Source organism: Lycorma delicatula, chromosome 5 (assembly GCF_047948215.1).
Source record: "Lycorma delicatula isolate Av1 chromosome 5, ASM4794821v1, whole genome shotgun sequence".
NCBI classification, from domain to species: Eukaryota; Metazoa; Arthropoda; class Insecta; order Hemiptera; family Fulgoridae; genus Lycorma; species Lycorma delicatula.
In genome coordinates, this window is record NC_134459.1 from 116,249,437 (window position 1) to 116,266,885 (window position 17,449).

At 31.4% G+C, this 17,449-nt stretch overlaps 1 protein-coding gene across 2 annotated transcripts in view; it reads right to left on the bottom strand.

Annotated features, from left to right (window-relative positions):
- Positions 1-17,449, bottom strand: part of LOC142325323 (ribokinase-like) — a 40,674-nt gene that overhangs the window by 2,919 nt on the left and 20,306 nt on the right. Inside the window, exons 5-7 of one of the 2 annotated variants that reach the window (XM_075366926.1) lie at positions 9,474-9,556; positions 3,375-3,566; positions 2,373-2,511 (exon numbers count right to left, since the gene is read on the bottom strand). In XM_075366926.1, the coding sequence (XP_075223041.1) occupies positions 2,488-2,511; positions 3,375-3,566; positions 9,474-9,556 (299 nt within the window). In that variant the 3' untranslated portion in view covers positions 2,373-2,487. Of the gene's footprint in view, positions 1-2,372; positions 2,512-3,374; positions 3,567-9,473; positions 9,557-17,449 lie in introns of those variants that run through there. The other variant, XM_075366925.1, reaches the window with a different exon arrangement.

The following is a 17,449-nucleotide window of genomic DNA, read 5'->3' on the forward strand; positions in this document are numbered from 1 at the left end:
ATAATATTTTTACATGTACTGCTGTAGTTTGATTAATGTAAAGTAATTTATTGAAATTAATTGTCCATCTTTATCCTATAAAATTTTTCACAGTAGAACTTACTATAAGAAATTTATAAAAATGGAGTTTTCATACATTATATCTAGTTTTCTAACATTATTAGAAAAAAAATTGTTTATTATGTGGGTAAGAAATAATTATGAAGTAAAATAATTTAAGTAGTTGATTCTTAAAATCAGCTGTGGATCAGGGAATGTATTTTTTCATATCTGGTTTTAAAATATTTTTCCAGATTTGATAATGTATTTATTGCTTTACATCAGTTTTTAATTTTGTAATTATCTCGCATATTTATTTAAAAAATCATATATAACTTAGTTTTATTAATGAAGCAGATTGATAAATTGTCCTTAGTGGTGCATGAGCAATGGATACTCTGAATGACATGGGCCTGTAACAATTGTTAAACATGAATGATGTATGTTGCTCTCGGTATGCTTTATTAATTGTAGTTTACTGATTTATTGTATGTTAGTAAAATATAGTGTGGTTGGCTCTTTGATTGCTTCCTCCAGTAACTTCTTAGTAATGAAGTCAGTTGACTTAATCAACTATGCAATGGGATGATTTGTTGTCTAGACAACCCTGAAATAACACATCATTATTTATTTCATAAGTATTTCTAAAAAAACATTTTATTTCAGTTTTTCCCCTTTGTTACAGTTACTTTCAATAAACTTGATTGTTTAGTAACAAAACTAACTTTACCTAATAAGCAGATTAGTTATTAGTTTAGCGTTTTGTGCAACCCCTGGTTAGGAAACAGAATTCTTGGACAGTTTAAGCATACAAAGTCGCCATCCCATTTTGATCTAATAAAGATGCCACTACCCTGCTGGGTAACAGCATGGCAAGTTAGTTCTATACTTACACATATTGATAATAGTTTAATTCATCGTAAAACTAAAATAAAGTTGTAAAATTTGAAACCTATACATAAAGTAGAAAAAATTTTTTTTGAAATAAAAATAAAGTTATAATGTAGCTCTAATGTTTAAAATCCTTGATTCTCTAATCGTTTAAATTAATTCACAATCATAGGACTATAGAAGTCCTGATTATGAATGATCAACTGAAGTCTTTCTTTACTTATCCATGTTTACTCAACATACTTTATATGCTTTAAATTTAAGATATTATATATTTTGGTTATACAATTTCTAAATTAGAATAAAAAATAATTATGAATTTTCATTATTTAATTATTTTTTTTATTTTAATGATAAGCTTTTTTATTTTAAATTAACTGGTGTTATAATTTAATCAAATTTCACAGTACAGTTATGAATTTTTATTTTGAAATATACTTCAAAATGTTTATGTGCATTGATAAACAAAATAAATTTATAATATTTACTTTACGTTTCATTCCTTTAATTTTTTAATTCAAATTTTCAAATAAAGTAATATAACCACTTAAAAAAAACAAAAAACTATTCATTAACTCATTCTTCTATTATGTCAAATTTGGAAGTCAAAATAGCAAAACAAAGGCAGTGAACTAGTGTAGGAAACACAATGGAAGTCAATGAAGATGGAGGCATAAGTTTTGGGTAATCCTGGTATGGAGGTGATGTTTATCTGTGCTTCAGCAGAGGTGGGACCTCATTTTAGCCTAATTCCATTGTTTGGAATGGCTCGGTGATTGATGAAAGCCCTAAAACCTCCCAGGAATTGTATTGTTTATTAACAGGTGATGATTTTTGTATTGCCTAATAACAGATATATGTAAATAGGAGGGAAAACCCTAAAAAATGGAAAAGTAATTTTTGGTATGATTACGATATATTCTGGTTGTTACAGTATATACTAACTTAAACTATCAGGGAAGTAAAAAATAGTTAATTCTTTTTTTTATTTCAGAAAATAAATTAAATTTTAAGGGTTAAAAAGTAATTTTCTTGGTATTCATAATATACAGCTCAGCCATTTCAATTCCAAAATTCAAAAATAAAAGTAACATTGGCAAACCCTTTTTTAACTGTATTCATGTACTTTACAGTTCTAATACAGTCTTAATAAGTTTGCAAAATTATTCAAATATATTATGTAGAATTCATTTTGTACAATTGGTAATTACCAATTTATGAAATGTGAATTTATTTTATTTGAATAAAAATTATGGTGGTGACTTTTACGTCTGTTTTTTATTAAGTAAACAATTTTCAAGTAATATAAAATTTGGTTTTTGATTAACTAAAAACTTTCCTGATATTAATTTTACTTTTCAGAATTTATAATTTATAAATTACTTTTGCATTTTACAATGAATAAGCTTACTTAACATCTTTGTATTTTTATTTGATTAAAGCCCATCTCCATGGCAATGTGGTAGTGTTTCCGCCTTCATCCAGATGTTCTGGGTTTGAGGCATGGCATTTTTTCACATATTTAAAAAATTTCATTATCATCCATTAGCAGCTGCTTCAGGGTGCCAGCCAGAATAAAATCTAATAGAAAGAAATGAATTACTATTAGGCTTTCTCTCTTCCATGTCAATAATATTTATTGTCCCAAGGGTGCAGATTGTAGATATTTAATTGTGCAAACAGAAAAAAAAATTGATTAATAGAAATCCCAAAATCTTTGCAAGTAAATGTTTATTTAATTCACTTCGTTTAAATAAGCCAACTGGAAATAACACTTTATTGTTAAAACTTTAATTAGTTCATTTTTTTGGAAATTTTTACTGTAATTTAATTAATATGTTAAGTTTCTCAATATAAACTTGTAATTTTTATTGACAGATTATTAAAATTGTAGGTAGCCTTAGACCATCTTATTTAAATTTCAGATTTGAGCAAGAATATGTTTTAAAATTAGCATTTGTTTACAAAATTTGAATCACTGGTTATGCTTCTATGCTAAAATTGGGGCTAAGTCATTTGTGTCAATGTTTGTAGAATTATTCCTCTTATGTTAAGTACAACATATTCCTAAAGTTTTTCTGCTGTACATTTGTAACACACTCTTTCCATATTTCAAAAAAAGTTAACATTACCTACTTAATTTATACCACATGAATAGGGGGGGTTCACAGAATCGATAATACATCTTTTGTTTTTGTTTAATAAGGATTGAAGTTAAATTAGACTTAACATTGTTCACATTGGAGGTTTTAGAATATTTATTTCTTCAAACAAATCCTACTAATAAATAATTTGTTTCAATATTTTTTTTTAAAGGATGCAATATTTAAGAGGGTGAACAACTAAATTCATTTTTAAACTAGCTATCTTACTCTCTTTTAATATATTCATGGTGGAAGAAAGGTAAATAAATGTTGATTGATAGTATAAAAAACAATACTAACTGACATATCTGCTGGATTATCAATAGGCGTAATAATAACCTTACTTGGGATATCATAATTTTTACCCATGATAATTGCACCATGATAACCTAGAGTAACTATTGCAGTTTCACAACCAAGTTTAAGTAACTTCTTCAGTGAGTACTGTGCATCTACTACAGTTTTTACTTCATCACCAGTTATAGCACCCAGCTGGAACAAAAGAATAAGGTAATGTGAATTTTTTTTTCTTTTAAAAAGTAATTAAGAATCCAAAAAAAAATGTAAAATATTGTTTCTTATTAATCTACTCTTAATTTTTACTTTATGTTGTAATGACCATAAAAAATCTGTAGTTATAATGTACTCTCCAAGAAATAAGAAAAATTATCTTCATAATACTGCATGTACAGGATGGATTTTATAAATTTTTATGTTGCACTATTAAACATCATAGAGAAGGGGCTCATTTATCAGATTAAAAATATCAATTTTTTTTTTCATACTGAGTTGTTCAAAATATTTCTTAATGGTTCTTAAAATCTTGTGCTTATTAGAAATAAAACTTTAAAATTTTTTTAAATAAAATGAATTGTGATTAATGATCACAGATGGTTGAATAACATTTCACATCCACAATCTTTTTGTGGTAGTTAAAACACTATTTAAAAAGAAAATGATAGGTTTACTATTTCCAGGTGGCAAAATTTTAATTCTTGCTAGAAAAATGCTACATCACATTCCTACAAGTTTAATGTGATTTAAATAAAATGCCGTAGAATTAAACAATTTTTTTATTATATTTTGTCAAAGGCTTAACTTTAGTTAATTTCTTTTCTAATATTTCTTAGTCATCATGGGAAAAATTAACAAAAATTTTGTTGTTAAAAACAATGTTTTTTAAAATTATTTTACGTGGTTTATCTTGATCTGATCCCTGTAGGGGAAGACACCACCCACCCTCTTCTTCATAGCCTTATGGGCTTTACTGGAGGTCATCTTCAAAACCTCGGCTTTTGACATATTTCAGTCCACCTCAGCCAGGATACCACCAATGCGAATGCCACAAGTGACATTCCCATCAGTGTACTATTATTTAATGAACTCAAAGTAAAACATCTTACAGAATCTTAAGTAAGACTGAAAGGACGTAACTAAGCAAAGAAACTGAACTATCCACCCATAGAAAGTAAGAACGAGTTCAACACACAACATGAAATATAAAAATATTACATAGAACAATGACAACACATTAACACCAAAACAAAACAAAGGATGAAAACAACAACAAAATCATAATTTATAAAATAAAACATCAACAAGAGAAATCCAAGCAGTGCTCTAAATCCCCTCAGTGATCCTTTCTTTTGTTAGTACATTATAAAACTCTCACTGTTGCCCATTTGGCCTGGCTCCTTCAGTTTACATGGAGATTCAACCCCAACCCAATAAGATCAAGCCGACAGATGGTCTCGTGTGCATTAACTTGCACATCAAGCATTAAAAAAGAACATGGTAGGCGTCATCCAACTGTCTTCACTGAGGACACATCCCAGAATCTTCCAGGCCAAATTTCTGCAGTCTGCCCCTAAAAGCACCATGGCTGGAAAGAAATTGCATCACATATTTATTAGGGTGTACCCAAGCGGCGTCCCACAAGCCAACAACATTTGAAAGATCATGCATATAACACCCACCCTCTGGCCTGCCACAAGGCAGTGCCATGTTGTTCAATTTTTAGAACTTTATCCGAAGTCAACTCACCAGACCTCTTAGCAACATAATGCTGCTGCTTCTCAGATGCAATCAAGTTTATCGGTTTCACTAAGAGCCTGCATTCACCAAGATTGCCTCCCATGAAATAGTATAGTAATCACCCGTTATCATTAAAAATATTAGGCGTTGAGCCCTTAATTATATATCCTGATAGCTTTTATATTTTAGCCTATCTGCCCAAACAGGCGCCACATAGCGCCTATACTAGCCTCGCACACGCCTATATACAGGATGCTCATGGTCTTAAAATTACAACCCCAATCAGGTTTGACCACACGTCAAATACCGAAGAAGGCACTATAGCCTTCTCCTCGACGTATTGAAGGTGCTTCTTAAATTGCAGTTACTCATCAAGAAACACCCAGAGGCACTTTTAAACTTGAACATACTTTATACGCAGGGCTGCCATCGAAACACAGACTCGCCGACTCACTGCCAAACAGCCTTTGAGCAGTATGGATCGTGGTCTTTTCGGGGCTAAACAGCAGCTTGTGTTTATGACCCCCACAGCTCAAGCATCTTGCAAGCTTGAGTGGCTCGCAGTTTAACCTCCCTCCACGAATGTCCTTCGACCAGCAAAAACAGCCCATCATCAGGATAAACCACATTGCAACACCTGCTGAACAACCTCAGCCGCAAGAGAGAATCAAACTCCACTACCCACAATAAAGGACCTAACATGCTGCCCTGGGGACATCCCTTGGACAGGGTCTTGCTAACCTTATGGCTGCCCTCGTGGAGCAGCACATCCTGATGACTGAAGTAATTTTGCATAAGTTGTAATTCACTTACAGTACATTCTCTTTTTTGGAGTTAATAAATAGCAGAAGGCCACCATAAATTTTAATCAGTTTTTTGATGCTGAAAATGAATATGAACCCAGAATCTTTCTATCACCCACCATTTTTGGAAATGTTTTAAATTTCAATTACAGGATTTTTTAATGTACAGTTAGCATTTTAAGCTCCTATATTGTATTTTGTTAGCTCATTTTTTATTGTTTAACTTTGTTAACATAATTTGTAAGCTACAAGTAAACAATACTAGACAAAGAATTAAATCATATCATAGTCACATATTATGACATCATATCTAATTCTGAAGAGTGAGCCTTCATGGACAGATTAATCATGTCTGTGCAGGTCAAATCATGTACCTGAAAACACAGCTGTGTTTGTATTAGGCACTGGATTTAGGAGTGAATTAATTTTGTTCAATCTTATTGCTGTCTTAAGTTTGTTAACAGTGCAGTGTCATAATGCCCTCAAATTGTATAAATGATGTGAATGCCTTTTGTTATGTATGTGGTGAGTTTACCGTAAAATCAAATAGGAAAAACATTACACCTTTAATTAAAAATGCATATTTTTACATTAATGCATATCATTTGTACTTTCAGTGTAAAATTGGTGATCAGGATAAGCCATGGACTTCTCATATAGTATGCACTAATTTTTCTGTATATTTAAGAGGATGGCTGAAAGGTACATGATACCTATGGTTTGGCGTGAAGCAAAGGATCATGTATAAGATTGTTACTTTTGTTTAACAAGTGTGTCTGGAATTAAAAAAAATCTAAACATAGTGTAAAATATACTTCATTGCAGTCTGCAATCAGGCATGTTCCTCACAGTGAAATTAATCCAGTTCCTGAGCCACTTGCGAATGTGTGTTTTGAAAGCAGCGATGAAGAATTACTCAGTACTGAAGAAGACAACAATGATTTTGATTTTGAATTATCTTCCAGAAAGCCACATCTCATATCACAAGGTGAATTAAAAAACTTGGTTAGGGATTTAAATTTATCAAAAAATCAAGCTTAACTGTTACGATAAAGACTGCTTGGTTGGAATTTACTTTAAAAAATACAATAATTTCAGTCTTTCGAAGCCGAAAAAAGAACTTTCTCAGTATTTATAGATAAAAATAATTTGACATTTCGGTGATGGAAAGCCGCTATAAAGGGAAACGGAATACTAATATGCTAGCCAATTACTGTTGGACATTAATTGAGGATGTTCCTGAGGCTATTTATAAAAGAAAAGCATCAGCGAAATCATTCTAAAACAGGTATGGCCAAGCAAAATTATAAATTTTGAAGTTTTAACTATATTCTCCCTTAATTTTTTATAAACAGTTTTTAAGCGGATTTTTATACCAATCGCTTAAAAGCTATACAGAAACAAAACCCAATCCCTTACTAATGTTTACTGTAAAGATACTGTAAAGAATTATAAATAAATTTTTCAGCAGCTACACTAATTCAACCGCCGTAGTTCGCGTTGTGTTGAACTTACATGGTTTATCCATTAACACAAGTAAGTATATTTATATAAACCATCTAATACAATTTTGTTGCCCTCCTCCATATTCTATCAAATTCCCTGCCAGTCATAATCTGCCACTGGTTTTCATGATTTATTTAATGTCTAATTAGTGAAATCACTATCATTAAAACATTTATTATTATGGTAATTTTCAAGATGCCCGCAGCCGATCTTCAATTAGTCAGTTGGTAGATGGCGCTATTAATAGGAGAAAATAAATAAACAGTACATATTTGTTCTTTTTAAATACATACATTGAACTGCAATATCATTAAAATAATACAATGATACTGTAATAATAAAATAGTAGAATAAATTACAGTAATTTACGTATATAATTTAATGTATAACTTAGCAAAAACCTAACCTGTATTTTTGCCATTAAACGTGTCTCAATTTACGTGATTTCATTATACGCGGGAATTTTCGGCAACGTTCACCCGCGTAATTGAAGGTGCACTGTATGATAAATTTATAAAATAAATAAATCTAAAAGTACAAATATAATCGAACCAAATTTAACCTACGCTTGCTTCGCTCGCGATTCAAGGATAACGAGCGAAGGTTAAGTTTGGTTAGATTACATTTATATTAATATTATTTATAATATAAAATTAGATTATAATTTTAATTTATTTATTTTCTCCTTTCAGTGGCGCCATCTAAGAACTTACAACTAACCATCTAGAGATCGGCTGTGGGCACTTTTACATACCATTATTGCACAAATTGACTAACTTATTAAACTGGTATGCTTGATTAATTTTTGCAATTAATTTGATTGCAATAGAATACTATTTATTATTCTACAATGTGCCTTAATTTTATTGAAATTTGTTACTTGAGTTTCATTCAAATTATATGTACCGATTTTTTTGTAGTATCACTACAAAATGTTCTCAGATCAATATAACTGTAGAAATTACTGTTGTTTGTTAAGTATCTCAGTTGTAACAGATGCAGGCAATCAGCTTGAATAAAAAGTCACTTCTGAAAAAAATATTTCTGTGTTCTAACTAAAAACCAGCATCCAGTGCTGAGGTTATTAGGGAAAGTGAAGAATGAAGTGGTTTCCTATTATATTTTTTGCTGATGTAGTTGTACTACTGCACATCAGCATCTTCAACACGATAACACATCAAAATGCACACAGTATTCAGCACTATGAATAAACTAATTACCACAAAGAATGGGTCGTCATTACTCTGTAAGAAATTAACTCTGACTAGTACAGTACAACAGTACATTTTCAGGGATTATAGCACCAAGGAAGACTGATAAAATAGTGTTAAACAATGCAGTCCCCTTTATTATTGTAAAACAATACATTTTATTTGGTGCTTCAACACCGGAATGAAGTGACATTTATATTTCATGTATTTTTTTTATTACGGTTGGAAGTAAAATTTATTTAACACAATAATAGTTTTCATTTAATGTAGTTTTAAATACTTGGGTCATAACTCTATCATTTGCGTTGTGGCCTAATAATGTTATCAGATATCTTTAGTAACCTGCCAGATTAATCTAGTTGATAAACTTGTCATCATAAATCAGCTGATTTCAAAGTCGAGAATTCTCAGGTTTGAATCCCAATAAAGGGAATTGCTTTTATTCAGATTCAAATAGCTAGTGGATACTGGTGTTCTTTAGTGGCTGGGTTTCAATTAACCATACATTTCAGGAATGATCGACTTGAGACTGTACAAGACTACATTTCATTTACATTCATACATATCATGCTCTTTCATCCTCTCAAGTAAAATACTTTACAGCAGTTCTGGAGGCTAAACAGAAAAAAAAGAGTGTAATTACATATCACCTTACATTTGAGGTTAGATTAAGCATATTTCAATGTAGGATGTATTTGTTTATAATGCAACAAGGATAAAAAATACTTTAAAAATAAATTTTAGCCATTCAGTCATAAAAATTACCTTAGGTATAATATAATTTACAAAGTTTAATCATTTTAAACTATTGTTTTTTACAGAAAATGGAAATGAATTTGACTTACCTCTACCGTAGTAACTATAATGATATGTGCTAACTCATAAACTTCTTTAATAACTTTGTTACATGCCAGGAGGATTATTTTCCCTGCAAATAAATTAAATACACTCATGATAAGTTGTCTCCAATTTGACATAGCAGAAATTTTAGGAAATGAATTAATGACAGAATTTATTAATATGTACCCTGAAAGAATATTTTTATGTTGTACAGAACAAGATTTAAAATATACCACAAGTATTTTGTTTCATATTGTTTGCATCAAGTTGGTTCAGTTTCATAATGTAACCTTCAGCAGTATCTAGTACTGTTGTGTTGCATTGAAATTTGAAATTAATTAATCGTTGGAGCCTTTTGGAATTGATAATAGAAGTGAGAGAGTGATAAGATTTGAATTGTGATTAGAAATGTAGTGTTTTGTTGTTTATGTTTGAGTGTTTGGGAATTAGTTACAATATACAAATGCTACTTTTTTTTTTTAATTATATAAATTTAGAATAATTGTTTTGTTTCATATTTGTATAAATTCAGTCTTTTTTATGTTTATTCTCAGTCACTTATGAAACACTTTATTCACTCTATTTTTATGAAACACAAATATTCACTATATGTTTTATTTTAAGTTTTGATGTAGTTGCCCATTGTGGAATTATGTAAATTAAAGAAATGTTTATGTACTGGAGGAGGAAAGATTATTTATTGAACATTTTGGTTAATAAGTTTGCATGACCACAGAGAATCACATGCTTACAATTGTGTACTTACAAAGTGGCTTACAAATTGCCTAGACTCTGTTTGGCAGTTCACTGTCTAGGTTTTAATCTTGAACTCATTTTAGGAAGAGATAAAATTTATTTTTAACTTTTCATATAATTTTAAAAAGCTAAACTACGCCCAACTCTGCTGAAAACAGCTTGTAATGTCATGAAGTTCATGCCAATCTGTCGCAAGTAAATTGGTGTATGCTATTACTTTAAAATTATATTTTAAATTAAAAATTATAATTTTTTAATAATGTGTTTTATCATTTTTGAAATTTCTAAATTAAAAAAAAAAAATTGATTTTAATTAATTATAGTATTAAATACCAACTGAAGATGTAGAGCAGAGGTTCCCAAACTTATTTTTCTCATAGACCACTTTCAACATTTTGCTGGTTCCGGTGGAACCCCTGCAGCTACAAGTCTACCATATTTCCAGTCGACGGAAAATGTGAAGATTAGATCTAACTATGAAAATTTGCGTTACAGCTGAGTTCCACCAACTAACAGCTTCCGAAAAAAAAGTGAGAATTGATTGGTTAATTTTTGATTGACTGTGCTGTGAGTGGATGTCAAAAAAGTAAAGTTGGCCAATCAAAAAAAATGCTTCCATCCAACTTTACATTTTTGACATCTACTCACAGCACAAGAAAGCAATCAATTCTCACTTATTTTATTTAGAAAACTTTCCATTCAGAGTGGTAAAAATCAAAAGAAAAATAGTATATTTTTTATGTTGCATTTATTCAAATATGTAATCATTACACTATTAATTATTATTGTTATCATATTGCAATGTAATATAATAAAATTGTTGTAATATAATTAAAATTAAACATTAATAATGTAACTTCTACAATGACAATCACAAAATAATTACAATTTTAATGGGAGGGATGTACTTGATGGATTGACAGCAAATTATCAATATTTGGCTTCAGTTTTGTTAGGAATAAGTGCAAATCGCCTCGTTCTGTGATATTGAATCTGCTCCTTTTTTTTAATAAAAGGTTTGTAACGACACTAAAACTTTTTTCGACAAGATATGATAGGAAACGCTATCAAAAGCTTTCTTGCAATTTCCCACACTCCAGGATATTTTCTGGTATTTCTGCCTGCAGCCAAAATGTTTGATACCCTCTTTTAAATTTCACCTTCAGCTCCTCATTAGTGCTAAGCTCGAGTAGCTCCTCTTGTAATATCGCATTCTCCACTTCCGTTTCATCAAATGGATTTATGATCCATGGTGGTATTTCCATCGTCAGAATATCTTCAAATTTGATTTTGAAGTCATCATGCAGGGCAATTAAATGTTGAACGTATGTCTGAATATCCTCATCAAGGCATTCTACCTGTGACAAGTTTGAAAACTGGGAAAATACTCGCCGACTAATATTTTGCTTCATAAATTTCAATTTTCCAAGAAAAGCTGAAATTACACCCTTTGTTTTTATTAAATTGAGCCTGTCCCCTTGTAATTGTAAGTTAATGTCATTAAATTTTTTGAACAAATCTGTCAAATACGCGATGTCAGCTTTCAAAGTGATCAGGTTTTCTTTTAAATCTGAATCTTTACCTTCCAGAAACTCTAAAACTGATTCAAAAAGTGAATAAAATCTTGTTAAACATGCACCTTTCGACAACCAGCGTACTTCAGTATGTAAGAGCAATCGTTGGAAGTCTTCATCATTTTCATCGCACAATTGGGCAAATTAACGCGTATTCAATGCATTGATTCTTATCTTGTTAACAGCATTAATTACAAGTTGAAGCGATTGGTGCAATCTATCACTCAGATTTTTCGCTACTAGTTGTTGTCGGTGGATGACACAGTGAATTGCAGTTACCTCTGGTATAATTCTTTTAAGATGGCTTATAAACCCACGATATTGCCCGACCATGGCAGGAGCTCCATCTGTTGCCACCGAAATGACGTTTGTGAATGGAATTGATTTTTCGTTTAAAAAATCACTCGGGACATTAAATATTGGTTCACCTTTAGTGTCCGTCTCCAAAGTTTTCGCGAATAGTAGCTCTTCATGAATTTCTTCGTCCATAACAAATCGAACATATGCCAATAATAATGCTTCATTACCAGGTAAAGTTGACTCGTCCAGTTGAATAGAAAAATGAGTTGTTTGCAGATAATTACACAAGAAACTTTCAATATCAGAGCTCATTTCATAAATACGTCTTTGTACAGTGTTGTTACTCAAAGGAATTCTTTTGAGTATGTCAAATGGAGATTTGTGCAGAACAGTTTTTAAAAACTCTTCAACAGCAGGTAAAATTAACTGTTCTCCAATGGTGTGCGGTTTTCCAGATTTCGCTATAAGTAATGAAATATTGTACGATGCCCGCAAGCCATCATCGTTACTTTCAGACGTTGAAGCGAACATACTGTGCACGGTAGGTCTTTTTTCATATTTTTCCTTCAATGTTTGAAAATATTTCAAATCTTTACCTATTTTATCAGGATGACACCTTCTTAGATGATCTTCGATGGTTTCATAGAGTCATTGCTCAAAACTTTGCTGCACAAAAGGCATATAGGCAATCGCTTCTCTGCCTTTGATGGAAGAAATCCAAATTTAAAATAATCAACACTGTACAGTCGACATTTCTTCTTAGATTCAGCCATGTTTCGTATCAGTTACCTACTGGTAAATAAAAAAAAAAAACTTTGTTTTAGTAATCTCAAGCCGGTCTTACTTAACAGGATATGACTATTTTAACAGAATAGGATTAATTAATTATTGCAATGAAATAAAGTACCAGCGGCAAACTAATTCTAATTATTAAAAGCAATAAATCGGTAAGATCCATAATAAAGTTTTATGAAAATGGCTGAACCGATTTTAATGTTATGTAAAACATTTTTTCATTAATTATATTTTGATATATTTCTGTAAATTCTATAGAAAATACTTTTAAATAACCAATATTTTGATATCACAACTCTGCGATTTTAATCATTTATTTATTACTTTGATGCACGTTACGAGTATGTAAAGACAGATACAATTTATGAAAATATACAACGTGTTACAGAATAAGGGTTACAACCGGGAAATGGTATGTTCAGGATCAGTTTTAAGTCGATTCCAATAGTTTTTTTTATATATCTGAAAAAAAATTTAGACCAAAAATTAATAGATCCTTAAACGGAAGAGATTTCTTTTAGGAATAAGCTTCGCCTTTTGTACCTACGTATTTTTTTGTAATTTGCGCAATTTTTGTTTACTGACGTGTACAATAAATTGTCAAATAAATAAATAAACAATAAATATAATAAAAGTAAGTATAACAAAAAAGCAGGTAAGTACTTACTACTTTTTCCGACACTGGTAAACACTAACATCTATTCAATTTACTTTTCTTTTCGAAATTCCGCAAACAAATGAGTAACGTTTATCCTTGGCAATCGTATTTATATTAGTGAATAATCAAACAAGTTCATGCAAGATTGCTAGCACACACACCACAAGTCGTATTTCGTCCCTTTGCACGTCTGAACAAGCGTTGCGGACGGCGGCGGCGCTTTGCAAGTCTCGACACGTTCGTTATACAGAATATGCAAGTTTTTACAAGTAACAGTCGCATTACAGAAGTACTCGTTTCAATTGCGCCGGCTCTTTCCGTTTGAGCTTATCAAAACATTATCTGCCTAGATTGATACGCAAAGTCAAGCCAACATTTTAGTTCTTCACTATCGAAACCAGATGAATTTTTGTGGACCCCCGCTTACGAATTGTGAACCACCATTTTTTTGTCACGCCAACGTAGACCCCCGTCGAGTCTCCCGTGGACCCCTAGGGGTCCACCTGGACCACTTTGGGAATCAATGATGTAGAGGGATCCCACGAAAATCCATTGGAATTGATCTGGTAAGTTTAACTTATCTGTTTACTGGGTTTTTGTGGTTTAAGTTTAATTTAATATTAAATTTAGTTTAACACCAGTGGTCAGTATGTTAATGAATTATTTGAATTTTCAAAAAATTATCAAACCGATGTAACAAACCAAAATTAAAAATGTTAATTTATCCATATTTATGAATGAAATCTGTGCTAAAACGAAAGTCATTTATTCTTAAAAAAATAATTAATCAACCTCTACTTACCCAGACAATGAAGTGTTTTCGTTTAACTCAACATAATATTCTGGCTTACGAGAAAGAATTCTCCATTCTTTACCATTTTTAATAAATCACCAAACGGTTTAAAAGATCTTATCTTCCCATCAATTTATTTAAAATACAATTAAAAAATTGTCTCTTACAGAAATAATAATTTGTCAACGAAATCTTAAATAATACTAATTTTAAAAAACCTGGAATTTTTTGCATTTGTTCAGCATGTAGATATGAGTATATATGTGCTAAATTAATTTTCATTTATACCTTATGAATCATGATTTGTTATGCAGGTTTTCTTTATATTTATTATCTTTATGTATTCATCTTAACATTATTTCATGTACATAATTAATATGGGCTTTAGGTCTATTTTTTATTTTTTACAAAATAATTACGTATGTATGTCTAATTATGAATTTTGTGATTCTTCTCTCATGGTTTTACCATTGTTTCCCTTGATCCATCTGGGCAAATGGGTAAAGCAGTTCCTTTTCTGTCTGTGGAGTACTCTTTACCCATCCCTGATGTGATCAATAATTTTTTATTATTATATACCAATCAGAATAAAAGATTTTTTTGTTGTGCACAATCATCTAATAAAGAAACAAAGAAAACAGTAGTAAATCACGCATTCTATAGATTATCATCAATTTTTTTTTAAGTCTTATTTACTAATATTAGAAGAAATATTAAACAGTATTTGAATAAAATAATTAATGCATTTTATAAAACTTATAAATTCGTTATCTTAGTTTGTTTTCTAAAACTTTTTCTGTTGACACAATGGCAAAGATTTTTAGGTTAAAAAAAATGATCAGCAAAACAAATCATTGAAATGCAAAATTTTTTGATAGGATCTTCTGAATTATCATTATATATATAAAAATGTTAAGTTCGTTTGTGTACGCTTCAAAAACTCAAAATGTTTTGCACCGATTGAGCTCAAATTTTAGCACGATATATAACCCGCATCAAAGATTGTTTTCATCTATTTTTAATAAATCTATCTATCTATTATTAATTTGTACAGTTTTTCAATAAATAAGAGGCTAATAAATCAGATGGAAATGTAAACAAAGGAATACCAATCGGATCAATGCAAGATGGCCGCTGTCAAACACAACGACCAATCACAAAGAGCCCGTATGGCCGTTGCCAATGTAAACAAAATCACAACTGATTAAGTAACAAATTTCTTTGAATTATATTTAACAGCTAAAATATCTGTATTTTATTTTAAAAAAACAAAAAAAAGAAACACCAAAACAAAAAGAAAAGCCACCAAGAAGGATGACTTACAGTAAATAAATTAAAACACCCAACTTTCTTATAGCCCAGATAGACTTAAGACTATGCAAACAAAAAAAGTCGAAATAACCAAATACACAGAAAATAATATTCCTACATAATGACCAAAAAATCCTTTGTTAGGTTAAATATTCACTTTTGTCTGAATTTACAGAAGGCATTTACAACCAAGCATTGATAAATATTGAAGACAAGTGCTTAGCTAATGCAAACAAAGTTCTTAGTCAATTGGGAATGCCAGCACCCACCCGAGCTGCGATTGCTTCATTTGATGTGGATTTACGCCGTGAACAGAGTTAGAACATTGGTGATCTTCAGTCATATGTCCAATCAAACATTCCCAAATTAACGCGTGAACAGAAAGGCATTTATGATTGCATAATGCAAATGATAAATGACGGAGTTGGGGGGATCTTCTTCTTGGATGCGCCAGGAGGAACTGGGAAAACATTCCTCATTAGATTGATTCTAGCAACGGTTCGATCAAAAAATGACATAGCCTTAGCTCTTGCTTCGTCTGGAATAGCTGCGACATTGTTACCAGGTGGAAGGACTACGCATTCAGCTCTGAAGTTGCCATTAAACATGCAAATCATCGAGACTCCCATGTGCAATATTTCCAAAGCATTCTGTATGGGAAAAGTATTACAAAATTGTAAACTCATTGTTTGGGATGAATGCATGATGGCACATAAAAAATCGCTTAAAGCTCTTGATCGATCGTTACGAGATTTGCGTGGAAACGTTCAACCATTTGGGAATGCTTTGATATTGCTCGCAGGAGATTTTAGGCAAACATTGCCTGTAATTTCTCGATCGACACCAGCAGACGAAATAAATGCTTACCTGAAATATTCAACACTGTGGCGGCACGTACGTACATTGCAGTTGACTACGAATATGCGTGTCCAGTTGCAGAATGATCCATCAACTGAGGTATTCTCACGACAGTTACTGGACATTGGAAACTGACAGCTGCCAGTCGATGAGACATCTAGACGAATATCATTTCCTGATAATTTTTTTAATTTAGTAACATCGAAAGAAAAAACTGATGAAAAAGTATTTCCTGATATTCAAATTAATCATAGAAATCACGATTGGCTCAGTGAACGAGCTATACTTGCCGCAAAGAATAAAGATGTCTATCAACTTAATAATGTTATTCAATCCAGCATTCAAAGTGAGGAAATTACATATAAGTCGATAGACACCGTTGTGGAAGCAGATGAAGTAGTTAATTATCCAACGGAATTTTTAAACTCACTTGATCTGCCAGGGATGCCACCACACATATTAAAATTGAAAATAGGTGTGCCAATTATCCTGTTGAGGAATATTAATCAGCCAAAACTCTGCAACGGCACGCGACTTGCAGTTAAGAAATTGATGAATAACGTAGTGGAAGCAACGATTTTAACAGGGCCTTTCAAAGCTGAAGATGTCCTCATTCCCCAAATACCCATGATCCCGACCGATACACCATTTCAATTTAAAAGATTGCAATTCCCAATTCAATCAATAAAGCTCAAGGTCAATCTTTAGAATTGTGTGGTTTAGATTTAGATGCGGATTGCTTCTCACATGGACAACTGTATGTGCGTGTTCCCGAGTCGGCAAACCAGATAGCCGACATCTACGCAGACAGTGGAAAAACAAAAAATATTGTATATCCACAAGTATTGCAAAATTAAACTTCTATGAAACGTATGCTTTGTTTTGTTTCTCATTTCTCATCCATGCAACCACAATGTGCCACAGCGATGCGTGGCG